Here is a 22,532-nt window from a genome sequence, read left to right as displayed (position 1 = left end):
TGAGATCTAGGTCCTCAGCGGATGCCAGAATCTCCACCTCACCCTTGGATACAGAGATTGTAGGTAGTGGTAGTGTGGGTGCCACCGCAGTACCTTGATTCTTGACGGTCTTTTTCTTTTTAGGTTTCTCTCGCTGCTCCTTAGGTTTGTTCGGCTGGGAGGGCTTCACTGATTCAGTCTCAGGGACTGAGGAGGACTGTGAAGCCCTACGACCAGCTACCTGTGGTTGCTTCAGCCACTGGCGGGTGTCGGTTTGCCACTGGTAGGAACCTGGGTAGGGATTGACCCAAGGGATCCCTTCTTGGGGAGAGAAGCAGAAGACGACTTACGCTTCTCTGGCTGAGATGTGGAGACTGACATCCCCGATGATTGGGGGGGGGGCATGTTGCTCCTGAAGTAGGTTGTGCAGGAGGAAGTTCAGGGAGGGAAGCATCCCCCACCATCAAGGGGACAGGTGGAGTCTGACTGCTCTGAGAGCCAACTGTATGTGGCAGAACGGAAGACGGTAGAAACGCTTTTTTTGTTGTTTTTTTTTGTTTTGTGGTTTTAGGGCGCAAAACTTCTATGGTCATTAGCGCCCAGCCCGTGACTTAAGACAGTAAAAAACCGATATTGAAAACCAGCAGCAATGGTAACAAAGTCATAAAATTGGAGAAACTAAAAGTAGAAGGAATGCTTAAAAATCAACTACAGAAAGGGGGTGGTTGTCCCCAAAAAAGGCTTCAAATGACTGACGTCATTTCACTGTCACTAATAAACTGGAGAACGCGGTCGGCTGAGCGCGTGTCATCTGCTAAAATCGACGATAGACCAGGCGATAGCTGTAGACGGAAGCGTAACGGATTAAAATAGGGGCATTCAATTAAAAGGTATCTTACCGTCCACAGCTGAGAGCAGTGGGGACAGAGTGGGGGAGGATCACCGCTTAAAAGATGTTGATGGCTAAAAAGACAGTGCCCTATCCGGAGTCTAGCTAAAATTACCTCCTCCCGACGACGCGTTCGGGAGGAAGAGGTCCAAGCGCAAGGAAGGGCTTTCACTTCTCGCAATTTATTACGGGGAAGTGTTGACCAATGCGCATGCCATAAATGGGCAACTTTGCGACATAAATCGCTCCGTAGATCGGTGAAGGGAAGCGACTGAATAGCTGGCCGAGGAAGAGAGACTGCAGCCTTGGCCGCTATATCGGCCGCCTCATTCCCACAGATACCAGCGTGTCCCGGGAGCCAGAGGAACGCCACCGAGACGCCCCCCAGGTGGAGCAAGCGCAGACAGTCCTGAATCCGGTGGACCAGAGAGTGCACAGGGTAAAGAGCTTGGACACTGAGGAGAGAGCTGAGAGAATCGGAGCAGATAACGTACTGTATCCGCTGATGGCGGCGGATGTAGTGGACAGCCTGGAGAACAGCGTAAAGCTCCGCAGTATAAACCGAACACTGGTCGGGAAGGCGAAAGCGATTTGGGGTGTCGCCAACAATATAGGCACTCCCTACACCTAACGATGTTTTCGAGCCGTCGGTGTAAATAAATGTGGCGTCCGTCATTTCTGCACATAGAGCAGCAAATGCCCGACGATAAACAAGGGTAGGGGTACCATCCTTGGGAAATTTACAAAGGTCACGGAGCAGGCAGATCCGGGGACGGAGCCAAGGCGGTGCTGTACCCCAAGTTGTCAAGAAGGTTTTGGGAAAGCGGCAGGAAAGAGAATGGAGCAGTTGACGGAAGCGGACTCCGGGGGTAGTAGGGAGGAGGAGCGGCCTGCATACCCTACATCAAAGGAGGCGTCGAAAAAAAGGTCATGGGCTGGATTAGCAGGCATGGAAGACAGATGGCTAGCGTAACGACTCAGGAGGACTGCTCGCCGACTGGACAGCGGAGGTTCAGCAGTCTCAGCATAAAGGCTTTCCACAGGGCTAGTGTAAAAAGCTCCAGACACTAAACGTAATCCACGGTGGTGGATAGAGTCGAGATGCCGAAGAATAGACGGCCGAGCAGAGGAGTAGACTATGCTTCCATAATCCAATTTCGAGCGCACTAAGGCGCGATAGAGGCGGAGAAGGACCACTCGGTCCGCTCCCCAGGAGGTACCATTCAGGACACGGAGGGTGTTAAGCGATCGCAGACAGCGAGCCGAAAGATAGGAAACGTGGGAGGACCAGCACAGTTTTCTGTCAAACATAAGACCCAAGAATTTAGCGACGTCTGAAAACGGAAGGTTGACAGGACCTAGATGTAAGGAGGGCGGAAGAAACTCCTTACGTCGCCAAAAATTGACACAAACGGTCTTACTGGGTGAGAAACGGAAGCCGGTTTCGATGCTCCAAGAGTGGAGGTGATCAAGACATCCTTGAAGACGTCGTTCAAGAAGGCTGGTCCGTTGAGAGCTGTAGTAGATCGCAAAATCGTCCACAAAGAGGGAGCCCGAGACATCAGGAAGGAGACAATCCATAATTGGATTTATGGCGATGGCAAACAGTACAACACTCAGCACGGATCCCTGGGGTACCCTGTTTTCTTGGGAGAAAGTACGGGAGAGAGTAGTGTTCACCCACACCCTAAAAGTGCGCTCTGCCATAAATTCGCGAAGAAAAAGGGGCAACCAGCCTCGAAAGCCCCCAGAAAACAGTGTGCGGAGGATGCCTGTCCTCCAACAGGTATCGTATGCTCTCTCCAGATCAAAAAATATTGCTACCGTTTGGCGTTGCCGGAGAAAATTGTTCATGATATAAGTGGAGAGAGCAACAAGATGGTCAACTGCAGAACGATGCTTCCGAAATCCGCATTGGGCTGGTGTTAAAAGACTGCGGGATTCCAGCCACCAAGCTAAACGGTAATTCACCATACGCTCCAAAACCGTACAGACACTACTCGTGAGAGAAATGGGGCGATAGCTAGAGAGGAGATGTTTGTCCTTTCCAGGTTTCGGAACGGGAACGACAATAGCTTCCCGCCACTGTCTGGGAAAGGTACTGTCGGTCCAAATTCGATTATAAAGGCGAAGGAGGTAACGCAGACTATGGGTTGATAAATGCAGCAACATTTGGACATGGATACCATCCGGTCTTGGGGCGGAGGAGCGAGAAGAAGAGAGGGCATGTTGGAGTTCCCGCATGGAGAAAACAGTATTGTAGAGGAGAATGCAAGATGTCGCATTTCTGCTGCACGTTTCTTCGGGAGAAACGCTGGCGGGTAATTTGAAGAGCTCGAAATCTCAGCAAAGTGCTGACCCAACGAGTTAGAAATTGCGACGGGGTCCACTAAGGTATCATGCGCGACAGTGAGTACAGAGACCGGGGAGAAACTAGGAGCGCCTGAGAACCGTCGAAGCCGACTCCAAACTTCCGATGAGGGAGTGAAGGTGTTAAATGAGCTAATAAAGAATTTCCAGCTTGCCTTCTTGCTATCACGGATGACGCGACGGCATCGCGCACGGAGCTGCTTATAGCGGATACAGTTGGCCAAAATAGGATGGTGACGGAAAATGCGAAGAGCACGTCACCGCTCACGTATTGCGTCACGGCATGCCTCGTTCCACCAAGGAACTGGGGGGCGCCGGGGCAATTCGGAGGTGCGTGGTATTGAACGTTCCGCAGCTGTAAGGATAACGTCGGTAATATGTGTGACCTCATCGTCGACGCTGGGAAAGCGACGGTCATCGAATGTCGCGAGAGACGAAAAAAGTGTCCAATCGGCTTGGGCAAACTTCCAGCGTCGCGGGCGCATATATGGCAGTTGAGGCTGCAGTCTGAGGACACATGGAAAGTGGTCACTCGAGTGTGTATCATCAAGGGCGAACCATTCGAAGCGCCGAGCTAGCGGAACAGTACTGACCGCAAGGTCCAAATGAGATAAATTTGTCGTGGAGGCAGACAAAAATGTGGGGACCCCAGTGTTGAGGCAAACTAGATCCGCTTGGTGGAAGACGTCTAACAACAGAGAGCCACGTGGACAAGGATGTGGAGATCCCCAAAGCGGGTGGTGGGCATTGAAGTCCCCAACCAGCAAATAGGGGGGTGGAAGCTGACCAAGAAGATGAAGGAGATCAGCTCGTGCCATTGGTGTGGATGATGGAATGTATACAGTACAAAGAGAGAACGTGTATCCAGAAACGGAAAGACGGACGGCGACAGCTTGGAATGAACTGTTTAAGGGGATTGGGTGATAATGGAGAGTATCATGGAGAAGAATCATGAGTCCTCCATGGGCTGGAGTGCCTTCAACAGAGGGGAGATCATATCGGACGGACTGAAAATGAGGGAGAACAAAGCGGTCATGGGGACACAGCTTTGTTTCCTGAAGACAGAAGATGACCGGCGAGTAGGATCATAAGAGGACCGACAATTCATCCCGATTGGCTCGAATGCCGCGGATATTCCAGTGGATAATGGACATAGGGTGAACAGAAAATGGAGGAATGTGACCAAGGGTGCTGTCAACTCGACGACTGCTCAGAGCTTGCGACCGACAGCATGGAATGGCATTCAGCCGAAGGCAGAAGATCCTGATCCATAGGTTGTTCAGGAGCAGCTCCTGCCACCAGCGATCGGCCGGTTGATCGGCCACCAGCAGTGCGCCTCTGCGACACAGAAGACGGCCGAGGGCAATTTCCGCCAGGTGGTGCTGTAGATGGGACACACCTTGGCGGAGAAGGAGATGAACTGTGTTTCTTTGTAGCCTTCTTGGAATTATGATGTTTAGATGAAGGAGGAACCGATGGTTGTGAAGTTGTGGTACGTAAAAATTCTTCACGAGTATGCTCTTTTTTCGAAGACTTGGCGTCTGACTTTTGGGCTCGAGATTTAGCAGAACCCGACGAAGGGTGAGCCATAGAGTGGGCAGGCGAAAGTAGTGAGGTTGAACGAGCGATCTTTGCGCTGGTCGATCTGACGACCGTGGCACTAAAGGTGAGGTCGCAAGTCTGCGTGGCCGCCTCCTTTGTTGGCCGAGGAGAAGCAAGGACAGTGCTGTATTTTCCTGTCTGAGGCACGGTGGGCTTGCGACTGGCGAATAATTTTCGAGCAGCAAAGGTCGACACCTTTTCCTTCACTCTTATTTCCTGGATGAGCTTTTCGTCCTTAAAAACGGGGCAATCTTGAGAGGAAGCAGCGTGGTCACCCATACAGTTGATGCAGCGAGGGGATGGAGGTGGACAAGCACCCTCATGGGCATCCTTGCCACACGTAACACATTTGGCCGGATTGGAACAGGACTGGCTGGTGTGATTGAACCGCTGACACCGATAGCAACGCGTAGGGTTTGGGACATAAGGACGAACAGAAATTATCTCATAGCCTGTTTTAATTTTCGATGGGAGTTGAACTTTGTCAAATGTCAAGAAGACAGTGCGGGTTGGAATGATGTTCGTGTCAACCCGTTTCATTACTCTATGAACTGCCGTTACGCCCTGGTCAGACAGATAGTGCTGAATTTCTTCGTCAGACAATCCATCGAGGGAGCGTGTATAAACGACTCCACGCGAGGAATTTAAGGTACGGTGCGGTTCCACCCGGACAGGGAAGGTGTGGAGCAGAGAAGTACGCAGCAATTTTTGTGCCTGGAGGGCACTGTGTGTTTCTAACAACAGGGTGCCATTCTGTAATCTGGAACAAGACATTACAGGACTTGCAATTGCGTCGACACCTTTCTGAATAATGAAAGGGTTGACTGTGGAGAAGTCGTGACCTTCGTCAGACCGAGAAACAACAAGGAACTGTGGCAACGATGGAAGAATCGTCTGTGGCTGAGACTCAGTATACTTATGTTTGTGAGCAGACATAGTGGAAGGTGAGGAAACCATTGCGGAAGAATCCCCCATGATTACCGGCGTCTCCGATGGCGCGCTCCTCCCTTGTGGGGGCCCGCTCTGAGGGCACTCCCGCCTTAGGTGATTGTTCACACCTCAGGTCACACCTACCGACAAACGGACGGAGGGACCAATCGGCACTTTCGGAAGGTATTAGCTCGGGTAATCACCCCTCCCTGGGCCTGGCCGTTACCAGGGGGTACGTACGTGTCCTACCTGTCTACCCGGGGCGGGGAATTACGCGTTACCCCGTCACCGGCTACGCACAAAAGGCGTGGGCTGGCCTTCAGACATGCACAGGGAGGAAGAAAGAGAAAGGGGAAGGAAAGAAGAGAGGTCTCAAATGCCGCAGCAGAGAAAAGGGTAAAGAGAAGAGGTAAGGAAAAGAGAAGGACAAAGGAAGGAAGAAGACATAAAAGCAAGGAAGGCGAAGAATGCAGTACATTTACGAGCGTCCGTCTCCGGACGTAGGCACAAACCATACTCCCAGATGGGGAGAAAGGGAAGGAAAGAGCCAGAGGTGAGGGGGGGAGGGGCGAAGAGAGGGATGGGGAAGGATGCGGAAAGGGAAGGTATGCAGCCTGGAAAGGAAGGAAGGCCACATTAGCTCGGGGTCCCGTGCTCGCTACGCACGTATCCACAGAAGAGTTGTGGACCCCCTGGGGGGGCGGTAGAAACGCTGTAGCGGTGGCAGAGGTTGATGTCATATGCACAGGATGTAGCCTTTCTTATTTTCTCTTTGTCTCAGTGTAGGCCAATTGGTCCACGGTCTTGTATTCCATTATTTTTCTTTCTTTCTGGAGATCCTGCAGTCTGGCGAGCAAGGCAAATGGTGCTCTCTGCAGTTGAGACAGATGGGAGGTGGGGCCCAGCATGCATCGGGATGTGTAGGACGTCCACAATCCCAACAGGTGACGCTGGAACTACAGCGAGAAGACATATGGTCGAACTTCCAGCACTTAAAGCACCGCATCAGGGGAGGGATATATGGCTTTACGTCACAGCGGTAGATCGTCACCTTGACCTTCTTGGGTAATGTGTCAGCCTCGAAGGCCAAGATGAAGGCACTGGCGGCAACCTGATTATCCCTTGGACCCCGATGGACACACCGGATGAAATGGACACCTCACCACTCTAAACTGGCGCACAGCTCATCCTCAGACTGCAAAAGAAGGTCCCTGTGAAATATGATACCCTGGACCATATTTAAGCTCTTATGGGGTGTGATTGAAACAGAAACATCCCCCAGCTTGTCACAGGTGAGCAGTGCCCATGACTGGGCAGAGAATGCTGTTTTGATCAAGACTGACCCTGACCGCATTTTGGACAAGCCCTCCACCTCCCCAAATTTGTCCTCTAAATGCTCCACAAAAAACTGGGGTTTCATTGACGAGAAAGATTCCCCATCAACTCTAGTACATACGAGGTACCAGGCTGAATAAGCTTCGCTGCTATACTTAGCCTGGAGTTCCTCCCATGGCGTGGCTGGGGGAGGGAGGGGGAGACGATTGAGGTTGTATTTCTTAGCACTGAAGATAGACATTGATCACTTAGTGACTGCTGAAGTTTGACCACTTGCAAGAGATGCCGACCAGGGGACCTCCCACGGGTGCCACCCAGCCGCAGCAAAGGCCACCTGGCAGGTTGGCCATTGCTGGGAGTCCCGATGCCCCAGGGGGATGGGAATTTTCTCCTTGTCATATGTGGGGGATTTAACGACACAGGCATCAACGAGTGATCCCTGTGTGGTCAGGGGGCTACAACCAACCAACCAACAGGGTACATGGGCGAGGGGGGGGGGGGGGGGGGGGGCGGCGGGGCACCACAATGGACTGGCTTCCGTACTGGATATCAGGCGCAAAGAAGTCCATTAGCAACGTCAGCGCAGAAAACGATACTGCATAGTGGATGGAGGAAAACGCACCCAGGAGGGTGACCCCGTCCAATAGCTGAAGAATGGGTGGAAGTTCAGATCCACATTGACGAAGGATGCGAGAGGTCTCAGTGCATGATGGACATGATGCACCACATAAGGCACCCTTCCCCAATTGGCTCGCTCTTCGGAAAAATTGGGAGGAATGGAGGTCAAACCCTACAGGGGACCACAACATAAGGCCAAAACGTGAGAGACTCCTTTTAGTCACTTGGGCCTATTCTAACCCCCGGACCCGCAGGGGGAATCCACATTGGATCAACAGTGACTGACAGTAATATCTGTCTCACTCATCTTTGCAGTGGTGTGAGAAGTAAATGCAAGCAGTACTTTTGTATCTTTCTTTGTAATGGAACCTATGTGAACAACATTTAGAATTCCTGCTTTTGCTTATATATCTTCAATTTTGGTTTGTGCGCCCTGCACGAGCATTTGAACACCAACTTTAGTACCGCAAACAGCCTTTACATCTCACAAGAAGTCTTTTCATAATACTCCATTGTGGTGGTTGCTTAAGGCTTCATGCAGTGTCCTTCCAACAGCCAAATGGTTCATTTAGCATCTTTCTGTCTACAGCACTATACTTTGCTTTATACCTATTGTGTAATAGGCACTCTTCATTTAACAGTTATTATACAGATACATTCTACTGTGGATGATTCTTCATGTTGTGAAGTGTTCTACTGGGCACATTTATATCCTAAGTTTGGTCAATTATTTTTCTAAACTTAAGACCAGCTCAGACACTAAAAATTTACAATTCTCCTTTGAGATATGACTTTGTCGACTCTTTAGTCACCTGTTTCTAGTTGCCCTTTATATTTTGGTAATCATTGTAGCAACAACCAGTATCAGTTTCAAAGCTGACATTCTCTTTTTGTTTGGTAAACTGACCTTTCTGATACTAGATGTCACCTTTGTCCTGTGGCGTGGTGGTGGTGAAGATTATGATGGTGGCATTGTACCCATCATACATGCACAAAACGATCACTGACAATATTCATATTTTGTCTGTATTTGTTTCTGGAATGAGGATTGTGTTGACAGACTGATCCGTGCAAATCCTATAGTCTAAATTACATTGACAGATGGTAGTTTGTTTGTGGGTTGGCAAAGCAGTATTGAATGCTTCAGTTAGGCCTATTTGATAGATTAGATTAGATTTAGTTTTTGTTCCACAGACCCAAAAATGAGATTATTCTCATGGATGTGGAACATGACAGAAACTATAACATAAAATAACATCTGAATATACTACTAATTACCCAGATCATTTGTCAGGAGATTGTCAAAATAGGTAAATACATTACAATAAACTGGAACTGCTAATATTTAAAGAATTAATACACTGTCAGAATGAAACACAGTTATGCACTTTTAATAAATTTATCATACACAAAATACCTAATCTTGAGAGTTGTGACAAAGTGCTGTCAAAACCAAAATCTACCAGACATTTTTACTTAAGCTGGTCTAATAGTCTCTGTTAAGATATTCATCTATGGAGTAGAAGGAGTTGCCTATCAAAAAGTCTTTCGAACTGTTTAAACTATGCTTTATCTGCAACCAAGTTTGTACTGGTTGCTGGCAATATATTGAAAATTTATGTTCCTGAATATTGTACCCCTTTTTGGACCACAGTAAGTGATTTTTGGTCTTTATGTAGATTGTTTTTATTTCTAGTATTGATACTATGTACTGAACTATTGGTTGGAAACAGAGTTATTACTTGAAGCAAATTTCATTAAGGAATAAATATACTGAGAATCAGTGGCTAGAATACAAAGTTCCTTGAACAGGTTTCTACAAGATGCTCTTGAATTTACACCCCCAAATGATTCTTATTACACACTGTTGCGCGCTAAAAACTGTTGTTCAGTTTGATGAGTTACTCCAGATTATGATCCTGTATGACATAATAGGATGAAAGTTAGCAAAGTATGCTAGTTTTTTATATTTATATCCCCTACATTTGATATCACTCTCACTGCAAATATGGACTTGTTTAGGCAGTTCAGCAGGTCTGTGGAATGCCCTTCCCAACTGAATTTATTATCGAGTTGTACTCCCAGAATTTAGCACTGAACTGCAAATAGTGGATCTTTTAGAAGTTTAATAACAGTGAATTAGCTTTAAACCAATTACTAATGTTAGTGAAAATTTGATTAGCAGTCATTTGTAAATCTGCACTTGGCTTGCCACTTACTACGTTGCTAGTATCATCTGAAAAAAAAAAAAAAAAACTTAGCATCTGGCAATGTAACAGACAAGAGGTCATTAATGTACACAAGAAAAAGCAAAGGACCCAAGATGGAACCTTGAGGAACACCACATGTAATTAGTTTCCAATCAGATGAAGACTGACAGCTTACTACACAGTTATATCGCAACGACACCCTTTGTTTCCTGTTAGTTAGATAAGACTCAAATCATTTCACAGCCCTGCAGGTGACAGCATAATATTCTAATTTAATGAAAGAGAACGCTGTGATTCACACAGTCAAAGGCTTCTGGCATGTCATAGAAAATGCCAGTAGCCTGTAATGTGTAATCTAATGAATTGAGTACATTCTCACTGTATGTGTAAATAGATTTCTCTATATCAGAACCTTAAGAAACCCAAACTGTGACTTGGACAATATATTACTTGCAGTCAGATGATTAAGGAGATGCTTTAACACAACCTTTTCAAATATTTTTGAAGAAGCCAGCAAAAGTGAAATTGGTCAATCGTTTGATGGCATCTCTTTATCCCCCTTCTTGTAACGAGACTCAACTTCAGCATGTTTTAGTAAGTCTGGAATGTTCCGTTGATAAGAGATTGACTACACATTTAACTGAAGATAGAACTCTCATGAGCACTCTTTGATTAACTTCGTTGATAGGTTATCATAACCACTATAATATTAGATTTTAAGGATTTTATGATGTATTCTACTTCTTTGGCAGACGTGTGTCACTTCCATTTTACTGAAGTTATCTGTAAAAACTGGTCTCGGATACTCCTACTCCATTGCACTGTTTACTGAACCTGATAACCCCAAGCTGTCAGAAACAAAAACAAACTACTTGTTTAAGAGGTTTGCAACATTACATGCACTTGTTATCAACATCTCTTTTATTTTTACAGCTATCTGTTCCTCTTCCTTTTTGGCCCCACCAGTGTTTGTCTTCACTATATCACACAATAGTCCTTATTTTGTTGCCTGATGTAATTGTCTTTTTCTTATAATAAAGCTTCTTTGATTTCTGGAATACTTGCTTCAATATTTTGCAGTATTCTTTGTAATGCATTACAATGCTAACATAAGAGCTGTTCCTAAATAGTTGATACAGTTTCCTTTTCGTCCCACAATATATTTATTCCTTGTGTAATCCATGGTTTATTTTCAATTACTGTTTGATTTCAGTATTATGTTTAGGGAGCAAACAATTTTCAAAAGAGGAAGTAACTTTATTAATGAATGCTCTGTATTTTCCATTTGAGTCAGAAGTACTGTAAACATCGATCCATTTCATGTTTTTGAGCAATCTAAATTCTCAATTTTTGACTGATTTATTACCCTCCTGTACTTAGATTTAATGGATTTTTTATCCTGAGGAGTTTCAACATGTAACACAAGATGCAGCATGTCATGATCAGATAGCCCATTTACTACTGGTTTTCTGATATGACTTTTTTCCCTAGATTTGTCTACAAAGTTGCAAAGTTCACAGTAGGCATTAAAATGAATGACAATGTTAATTGATTGCAATAATTGTTCCCTGACAGAGCTTTTCAATAAACCCACATTAAAGTCACCAGCAACCACTGTTTCCTGGATTTTTACTGTGAGATGGGACAACAGAGCTTCCAGATTTTGTATGAGGAGATTAAAGTTTTCTGAAGGCGCTCTGTGTATACTTACTATTATAAAGGATTTATTATGAAATACTACTTCTGTTGCACAAGCTTCTAACAAGGGTAACTCCCTATTGCACTCCTCTCAGTTTTATTGGTAAGGTGGCCCAGTGGATAGCACCTCAAAATCTGAACACAGATCAATCATAAAAACAGGAAGAAGGAGTACTCAACAGCGGAAAAAGAAACAAAATTGAAAAAAAAATTTATGGTCCAAGCTTAGGATGTGCACCATCTAGCGAACTTCATGAGCCACGGTGTCGTGGTTATGTGGTCAGGGTGTTGGACTGCGAAGTGGGAGATCCATGTTTGCATCTCCCTTGTGACCCCCCCCCTCCCCCCCCCCCCCACACAAAACTATCAACTGTCTGTTCAGTCACTGACGTACCTGTTTGCTGTATTCAAATTTGTGTGTTTGTCATGTTGTAACATCCCTTTGGAACAGTGAAGTGTAAGGAAAGGACCTTCAGATGTACATACCTATTTGTTCTACTCAAGTACCGCAAGTTATGACTTGCATTCCATTTTGGAAGTTTTGACTCTTGAATTCCTTTGTTGTACCATAGTTCACACCTGTTTATTTGTCGTTTTAGTTCCTGTGAGAGGTATATGCAGCATCTCACCTGCTCTCAGTATTCATCACATTTACTTGTGATGGTAATATTTTCTTATAATATAACTCATATTCTATAACCAATATGTAGTATGCCAACTGCCAAGGCTATAGAAGGAGAACAGATATGGCAATGTCCAATGGAAAGTTCACAATTTCGTGGGGTGGGGGCGGGTGGGGGAGTAGGAGGGAGTTTTGAACAGGGATCCGCTTCACAGTTCTACACCATGACCACATAACCACAACACCATGGCTATCCATGTTTGCTCAATGTTGTACATCTTGAGCTTGGACCGTTCGCTGTTCCTATTTCGCTTGTTTTTGCACAGTTCAGTACACCTTCTTCCTGTTTTCATGCTTGATTTGTGTTCAGTTTTTGACAGGCTCTCCACTGGGCCACCTGACCACTAAATCTGAGGGGGTTCCATATTTTCTCCACAAAAGTAAGAAGCTAACTTGAATCCTGTAACATTTAATACACCTATACCAGTGGTCACATGATGTTCAGAGAGGCAGATTATACCAACTGGTTTGCTCAACTCTAATTCTACAACACAAATAATCAACTCATTAAGCTTACCCCCTTAGTCCTTGGGTATTTTGAGGCAATAAGGATACCTGATTTTGTGCACTCAATGAATTACAACTGGATGAACCTAATTTTTCCATCAATTTTTGAATATCTCTACTTTCAACCAGAGGCTTTCTGCATTAATTGTGTACATTAAAATTTCTTTCTGGCTGCTTGTTTTATCCATGCGAATGTAATTTTCAGCCTGTCTCTGAACGTCTTTTGTTTCTGCCCTTCCTACCCTAAAAAACTGCAGTTCTGTCACTTGTAACCTCTGGTACTTTACCACTTGTTGTAGTGTGCCCCCACTTAAGTTATTTGATATTAGCCCAGACAGTTTTCCCTTCTCTTTCCTGTTGAGGTGAAGGCCATGCCTAGTTTAGTCCCACCTGCTGATAACAGTCAACAGGAACCATTCCAATATGAGACCCCATACCTGATCCAAGCAGCCACTCCACCTCGAAATTAAGAGAAGAGTGTAATGGAATTGGCCATGGTACCCCAGAACACAAGATACAAGTACAACACTAATATGTCTTGTTGCTGAAGCTATCTGTACCAGGTCTTCCTCAACTGAATAATTAGGATCCTTGTCTATGTTGTTGCCTGCCCCACCCATTGTTGCCACGGTGTCTTTCCTTTGTGAAATCTTTGCAAACTGAACATACATCCTCTATCACCTGACCCAGATTTTCACTACATTTCAAAAAACTTGTGACCTGGTAACCTGACCCCAGTTCATCCTGTAACAGTTGGCCAACATCTCTACCATGTTAACTACCTAACAACAAAAGTATATTCTTCTTCATCTTCTTCACAACTTTATCTGACTTCTTACTTCTCAAATACTTTTTGAAAGTGTTGTCCTCAGATCTAGTAGATTTCCTTCTGAGCTATCCGGTGTAAGTAGTTTTCAGAAAAAGCATTTTGTACTGTTTAACAGGATGCCTTGCACTTTTTGGTTTCGCACACTCACATTTCAACTATCACCATCCTATATAACTTAGACCTTGGAATATGCTACCGTTCAATGTCATAATCTACATTCCAGTAAATGCCGTAGAACCAAAATAAATATTGCCAGTGTCCTGCTCTTTCCTTGTCTACACATTTATGATGTCACACACTACAACAACATCACATCACGGATCAAAACTGATGTCTCATATCGGTAAATTCAACACACCTACAACAAAGTACAAAGGAGGGCTTCTAAAGAATTTTAACTTTAACAGCGAAGCAGTGACACATGCAAGTTGAGAGTCAGGCCCTGGTAATTCACTTGGCAGTTAACTCAAGATAACTTGATGTAATTTCAATGAACACCATAATCATAAAACTAATAGATCTATCATAGTATAACTAAAACTCGAACGCTACACGTATGTTTGACATTTAGGAACAGAGTACTGATGTATAACGGTAACTGTTTCTTCCTGCAAAGAAATCTTAAAGATAAAATACAATAAAATTAATAAGCAGTTCCCCCCACTTCTCCAGTAGTTACCTTGCTGTCCCCATACCAGCCAAATATGAAACCAGATTACTTATACATCAACAGATCCACTGCTTCCACAAAATTTGTTTCTGAAGCACATTAATTTCACCAAACAAATTTTTTGCTGTACATTTTTTGGTATCCTTCAGAAAAGAAATTTCCAGTGTGACCCTGTTAGGTACTGTTAATAATGATCCCACCATAAACAGGTTGTGTTAATACTGCACCCTTTCTTCTATCCTAATACAGAACATATTTTTGGCATCAGCTACAATATCTTCTTCTACATCCAAAGCTCGTTATTCACGTGTGGGGACAGGAAGGGCAGAAGAAAAAATGGACTGGAAATGTTTTTAAAACAAGTTATTCTCAATATGTACGCTTCAAATGGTATCAGCCCTATTCAAGTAACACAATAATCACCACAAGAATATGGAAACCTAACTTACCCACGTTAGAACTTCTCTAGAGATGAATAAAACTACTGCTATTAGTACTACTACTAAACCTACCTGTAACTGTGTTTGGAGACGGGCAGCAGTACGAATGAGCCACTGATGACACAAACACCGTAACTCCAGGAAACTGGAATACTGACTCAATGACACCAACACAGAGAGGGAGTGTGGTAGTCTACGTTGTCCACGATGCACACGCACACCAAATGTTAAAGACTGAGCAATAATATATAAGTCAGAAACCACAAAAATTTTAGGTCCCATTGCACTTGTTTCCGCTGCCTGACTAACAGTATGATTTGTAACATATCTAATAGCACGGTTCCAGTCGATGTTGCATGTACTTTTTTCTGCCTGTTCCATCCACACATGAACAGTCTGTGGACCCATTATATCATCCCATCTGGAAAGTACTATCACTGAAATAAGATGTTCTTCAGCACTAGGTAATACAAAGGAACTAGAGAAACTTGCAGTGTAACTCACAGTCGGTAATTTTGAACCTGTGGTAGCCCCGACCCACATATTCTTTTCAGCACATGATTCAACTGCACTAATATGAATTAAATGCTTCACTTCATTTTTCACAGCATTAGCAATATTGGCACTCATGGCTAAGGACCTCACCATCTGAAATTCCTTCTCTTCTTTTCCCTCAAATACATTTAAACAGTCTCCTTCAGAACACAGGTCGGGTGGACACACTGGCTGATTTTCCACCTTCCTCTCTGAAAGTAACTGGCAGGTTTTTCCAAATGCTGTCCTTGCATCCATTACAACAAGCATACTGCACACACAGAAAAACAATCAGCTTGTATAATAATCACATTTTGTTGTGATAATACTAAATACGAAGAGTGGCTACCTCCATTCCAAATACATTTGTCTGTCGCACACCCTCAAGGAAGTAACAGAAACTTGTCAGTTCCCACACCAAAACCCAATTAGCCAACAAATCTAGGAAAGCAAAAATCCATGTATCATGATCCATCAGATCTGGAACTGCAAGGAAAATTATGCCTAATCCACTGATTGTAATAATGAGTGCAACATAAAGTCCTGTCATATCAGAAACGTTCATTATTGAATTTATTTTCCTTCCATCTTCTGGATTATTTTACATTTATTTTGATTATAACCAGACATATCTTCTCCTAAACAAAATAAAACAAGAAATGACATTTCACTCGGCCACTTTTTGAAAGTAATGTGTTATCGTTCCATGCGATAATACCCAGTAAAAGCTTCAAGACGTCTGTGATCGTGCGTGAGCCGTAAAGGGTCTTCTCTGGCAGTCACCAGCTGTACAGCCCTTCTTGTTTACTTGAATATATGGAGGGGAACTATCCCAGAACACACTGCAGCTCGACCCTCACGTACGACCGCAGTTGCTTTGCAACTATTCCGCCAATATACTGATTATAATGTAATGGCAAATATTAAAATGCTATCATTAAACTGGGTGGTTCTATTTCGTACTTTACTTAAATATTCTGCACCCCCACAAGATGTACTACAGACCCGTTTTTGCGAGTTATAATCAATTACTTTGCATTGGATTAACGACAATTTAACAGTCTGTGCTCAGAGTTCTCGGAGTTTGCATCTGGGAGTTTCCTAATTATTAGGAACGAGTATTAAATTCAACTACTGAACTTTGCTATAACACTTTGTTCCATCAGGTACATTAAACGTCAGTTGGATAACATTCTGAAAACAGCTGTCATCCACTAAGCATGTTCAAGTCCACAACACATAATCATTTGCAGGCGGAAAAATTTAAGACACACAGTCCATTCACTTCACATATACTCCATACGACGAACAAACTATTCTCCTTCACTCAACAAACACCAAACATTGCAAAGACATAACGCCATGTTTACCTAAGCTTCCCGTTTTCCGTAATCTTAACAACCAATGTCACCAGATATCTACAATAAATACTGCAAGAGAAGGTGTTAAATATTTTATGTAGGGAAATCCTAGATTGGACATATAAGTTATTATATTTGTCGATGTTAAAGGTAGCTAACTGACACCGATCTTCACGTCACGGCGCCGACTTTAAGGAGATTACATGACTACCCAGAAGAGGGACTGGGAAATCGGTTTACGAAATCCAGTTTTGATTGTCAAATGTATTCAGGGTGATAAAGAAATAGACTGGAAACTTCAGACAGTGCAAATTGTTTCTTTCAATATGTGTTTGTGGCAGGCTTATTTATTGTTAAATAGCTCTCTGGATTGTGTGTGAACCGATTTTGGAAGCATCACTGGTAAATATTTATGCGGGTTTGCTAGCCAACCTCAGTAAAAACAAGGCAGTTCAATTATTAAAAGACAAATAGAAGATGTAAAGAGAACCTATAAATCTTGAAGGGGAAGATACTGACTGTTGCACAATGACAGTTGCACAAAAATCTTCACTGAATTAGCAACTAAACTTAACCTTACAGAAATCAATTTTTCACGTAAAACTATGCTGGGCGCAATTTGAAGTAAGAAATGAAAAAAATTGATACTTCAACTTTCTAAAGTATAAAATGAGAATCCTCTTCCTCGAGCTCCTTGTATAGTGTGTACAATTTCCCTTCTCTACCACACAATGACACTTTTCGGACCCTCACTGTGTTTTTGTGTTGTTTTGCGCTTCTGTCTTCCTTCTCTAATACGCAAGCTATCCTTGAGAGCTGCAAACCGTTTGAGTCCAATAAATGTTATTTTCGTACATATGTGGACTTCAGCATCCACGCATATGAGCTTCCTTGTTTTGGCAGTTTATGATTATGTATTTGCCGGCCAGGATGGGCGAGCGGTTCTAGGCGCTACAGTCCGGAACCGCGCGACTGCTACGGTCGCAGGTTCGAATCCTGCCTTGGGCATGGATGTGTGTGATGTCCTTAGGTTACTTAGGTTTAAGTAGTTCTAAGTTCTAGGGGACTGATGACCTCAGCAGTTAAGTCCCATGGTGCTCAGAGCCATTTGATTATGTGTTTAATTTGCATAGATTGCAAGATACTGGCTCTTTACTACCCCACGTGGAAGGCAGAGGCCCACAATGTGAAGAATGTACGTTGGAAGCTGAGTAAAAAAATCTGGACCATATCCACGAAGATCCTACTCAGACTACTAGAAGCACCGCCTGCCAAGTGGGTGTACCACACATTGTCGTTCATCGCACTTTGAAAGAGGAGCGTCTGCAGCCTAACCATATTCAACATGTACAAACGTTGTACGAGCTAGATTTCCCTCCATATCGAGAACATTCCCACGGTAGTTTTTGTTACAAAGTGCGCAACATTAGTTGTAAACAAAATACTCATCACAGATGAAGAGCGTTTCACTAGCGACGGAATAATCAGTTTCCATAACATTCACACATGGAGTACACAAAATCTGTGCTAAGTAGTAGCAACACATTTTCAACGCCACTTTTCTGTAAATGTATGGGTGGGTACAATCGGTGATTCCAGTGTTGGGCTTTACGTTTTACCCGCACAATTGACTGGTAAGGATTAATGAACCTTTCTAGAGGAAATATTGTTAGCAACTTTATTAGAAAATATCCCGTTAACAGTACGTATGTGGTTAATCCTCGATGGTGCTCCACTCACAATGGTTACAGAGTATGAAGATTTTTGCATAGACGATTTCCAGGAAGATGGATAGGACGTTTTGATCCACATTGATGGCCATCACACAGTCCTTATTTAAATCCACAGATTTTTTACTTTCGGGCCATATGAAGGAACTTATTTATGCTCAGCAGGTAAACAACGTGGACGAAGTTACGCAGAGGATTTTCGATGCTGCCAATACCATAAAGGAAAATGTGTGTGTGTGTGTGTGTGTGTGTGTGTGTGTGTGTGTGTGTAATGAAACTGAGCAATATGGCAGATCATGTGCATGTACGCACATAAAGTCAAAGGTGCCTGCCATTGGCTGTCTTTATGTTACGTAGTGAGAAATTACCTATAATGTTAAACAGTAAATTTGTGAGAGAACAAGGCACTAAGTAGATAGAATCCCAACGAGCGTTAGCTGTAAACTGAGACCTTATTAACTGATAAGAAATTTACTTAGACATTAAGTTCAGCTTATTAGATTAAAAACCACATATGATCACCGCTATGTTGTATGGTTCCACATGATCTCATCCAGGGGATGAGCAAGGTTATATGTCCATCATGATAAGTTTAATATTTATGCAATATGGTTTAAAGTATTCTGCCATAGGCAGATAACTTTGACCTTGTTGCTCTAAAGAAACCTTTTAATGAAAACTATAGCGTAGTCACGCTGTATACAATGTTACCTTTGAGATATTATTCCTATCAAAGGTTAGTTTGCAGACTATATTTTGTAAATGCTTGACCTATGTCGGTCAATAGTATGTAAGTGTGATGACGGAGGCATTGTACACCCAGTCACACCCTACTTTAAATATTAGGTTCTGATTTATGCTATTAACCTATGTGAGACACTTATACTTTGCTCACTATTAGACCATAGCCTTAATTTATGTTCCCATTCAAAAGGGAAGAATACAGCTCATGTTCACATTATTAGCTTGACCTTTGTCAGTCAATAGTATATAAGTGTGTTGGTAGTGGCGTTGTACGCCTTGACACACCCTACTTTAAATATTAGGTCCTTATTTCTTGGTAGTCTATGTGAGAATTCCACCACACTCATAATAATCCTCATCCTAAATAGTTAATAGCCTTATAGGCAATATCCTAAATAGGTAATATCTGATACACTAAAGTGTGTATTTCGACAATTAGAGTGGCATAACCTACTTAAATGCATAGGGGTCTTGAACCCATTACTAACTAATAATTGACCTTTTCCCTTAAGAGTTTTGTTACATGTCGCCTTTGTGACTACACATAGTGGATGGTCATACATATTATATTTATAGTTAGTGTATGTTTGGTTAAGTTATTACTGGTTTCCTAATCACAACACTGACCATCTGTGCATAAAATCATAAATGATGCCCTAAGCTTTACACACCCAGTCAATAATAAATGCGTAGTAAGGTACTACCATAACATAACAAAGTTAGCCAAATTTCACATTAACAAACTGATGTATTACTCCATGTATAATGGAAATTATTTTATTTCCACCTTCTCCTAACCTTGAGAAGTTCTCGCATTACAGATATATAACCTTGTTCATCCCCCACATGAGATCGTGTGGAACCATACGACATAGCACTGATCATATGTGGTTTTTAATTTAACAAGCTGAACTTAATGCTTAAGTAAGTTTCTTATCAGTTAATAAGGTCTCGGTTTACAGTTAACGCTATTTGGGATTCTATCTACTTAGTGCCTTGTTCTCTCACAAATTTACAGTTTAACATTATAGGTAATTTCCCACTACGTAACATAAAGGCAGCCAATGGCATGCGCCTTTGACTTTCCGTGTACACATGCACAGGATCCGCCGTTTTGCTCGGTACATATATGTCAGCCACAGTCAGTTCCAATGTAGCGTCCACGGCCAATCGACTGCTTTCCACAAAGTGGGGACCAGACTCTTCCTTGGCTAAGTAACAAAACTTAACATGGTACCACAGTACTTTAGCTTTTTATGTTTGACCATGCCTTATTCTGGCATGTATTAGTTTATTTTATGCTTGTGAAGAAGGCTAGATTACTCTAGCTGAAACCTGGGTAAAGACCAGTAATATTTTGCAACTGAGGAGGATTTTTGACATATTAATGGACTGAAACCTTTGGGCACTGTAACAGTGGCAAAATCCTTTTGTGTGAACTATACATCAAGTAATTTATTAGAGTTGTTTGTTTAAATATGTGTTTGGGGCAGGCTTATTTATTGTTAAGTAGATCTCAGGATTGTGTGTGAAACAGTTTTGGAAGCATCTGTGGTCAATATTTGTATAGTTTCACTGGTTAATCCGAGTTCAAATGAGGCTCTTGAAGTATTAAAAGCCAAATACAAGATGTAAAAAAACCTATAAATCTTGAAGGGAAAGGTTTTGAGGGAGATGCATTGGACTAGCAATGAAACTTAACCTTAAACAAATCAATTTTTCGTGGGGTGGGTGGTTTGTTGGTTTAAAGAGGGAAGGGAGGGGGGAATTGACCAAACTGTTAGGTCATCGGTCCCTGCATGGGGTGTGATGACAGATTGTAACACTGTGTTCCTTTTAGTAATTGTGGGTGCAGTTTGATGCATCAAATGAAAAATTTTTGTTTCGACTTTCTAAAACATTAATAATGTTCACATTCCTCTTCCTCCAGATTCTTGGATTGTGTGAAGTTCCTCTTCTGCTCAATGTAATAACATTTTTCGGACTCACACTCTTTCTTTGCATTGTTTCACACTTCTGTATTCCTTCTCTATCACACAAGCCATCCCTGAAAGCTGCAAACTATTTGAGTCCAACAAAAGCCATTTCTGTACAAATGTGCATTATAGTATTGATGTATATAACGTATTGCAAAGTGGATGTCCCACAAAGAAATTGAGAATCATCTGCTGAAGGCCACAATTCCCATGAAAAAGTTGTTGCGGACATCCATGAGATCAAGTGACTTGAACTGATCTGATGTGATGGACTGTGTAAATACACCTTGCCATGATGGTGGCACGATGGAATGGTGCCATGAGTGAACTGGCCTTTTTAGAGGTACCACTAGAAAAGTATCTTGTGTTCCAGGCAGTCAATAAGTGGTATTTCAATAGTTCTCTTGTTGCAGATATGATAATTGTGTATTTCTTGTTCATGCTGAAAGCCCCTGGATTTCCTTTACACTTAGAGATAAAAACACATACTGGATGAAAGTGACCATTATTCCTAACTGGGTCAATATAGGCATGTCCAAAAGAACAGACACCATATCCATATAAGTATATCATTCTGGCAATACCAGCCATGACCTTCTTCTTCTATGCAGATGCACACATATTCCCCGAACTCTTATGGGACTTGGTAAGAATGTCTTCCACGAGTAATGAGTGTGTTGGGGTGGGACACTAAGAATGTAGTGTGTGGACATACAAGGCGAGAATGTGAGTGTCGCGGGAGGCGTGCGCGAGATATTTCCAGCAGCCGCACTATCCTCTGTGTCCTCAGTCTCTCAGATGGATAGAGCATCTGCCAAGTAAGCAGGAGATCCCGGGTTCGAGTCCTGGCTGGGGCACACATTTTCACCCTTCCATGTTGATATATATCAACGCCCGTCAACAGCTGAATGTATTAATATAATTCTACTTTCGTTCACTGTAACATGTAGTTGTTACAACCTATATGATCAACACAAATAAGGAAGAGGAGAGATCCTATGACAGATACCTGGGGAATGCCATTCTCCAATTTTTGTTCTTGGGAGATTGCTCCATGGAGTGATACTGCATGCCTTCGGTTTTCAATATAAGTTTGAAGGTTTGCCAAAATAATGAATATATCTAAATACAATAACACTTTATCATGTTAAACAGTATCTTGTGCGAGATGTAGTCAAATGCCTTGCTGCGGTCACATAGTATCAGCGCTACAATTTTTCTGTCCTCAAACTTCTGCCTTACCTTTGTAATTAAGTATAGTGCTCCAAGAAACAGTGAATGATCCAAGCTCAAGATGTGCAACATCAAATGAACTGCAAGAATCATGGCATCGTGGTCATGTGGTCACAGTGATGAAACGCAAATCGTTAGATCTGTGTTCAAATTTCCCTCATGCCCCATTATTTCCACAAAGTTATTAACTTACCA

At 43.0% G+C, this 22,532-nt stretch overlaps 1 protein-coding gene across 3 annotated transcripts in view; it reads right to left on the bottom strand.

Moving 5' to 3' along the window:
• The window catches only part of LOC126184675 (guanine nucleotide exchange factor C9orf72-like), a 108,985-nt gene extending 92,118 nt beyond the window's left edge, over positions 1-16,867 (bottom strand). For 2 of the 3 annotated variants that reach the window (XR_007536860.1, XM_049927161.1), the window contains exon 1: positions 14,832-16,864. Coding sequence is in view for 2 of the 3 variants with exons in the window: in XM_049927161.1 (XP_049783118.1) it covers positions 14,832-15,563 (732 nt within the window). In the remaining variant the exon portion in view is untranslated. Of the gene's footprint in view, positions 1-14,831 lie in introns of all 3 variants that reach the window. The other variant, XM_049927162.1, reaches the window with a different exon arrangement.
• Positions 16,868-22,532: the final 5,665 nt, after the last annotated feature.

This window comes from Schistocerca cancellata, chromosome 4 (genome assembly GCF_023864275.1).
Source record: "Schistocerca cancellata isolate TAMUIC-IGC-003103 chromosome 4, iqSchCanc2.1, whole genome shotgun sequence".
In the NCBI taxonomy this organism is placed as follows: Eukaryota; Metazoa; Arthropoda; class Insecta; order Orthoptera; family Acrididae; genus Schistocerca; species Schistocerca cancellata.
This window is presented reverse-complemented; position numbering and strand designations above follow the sequence as displayed.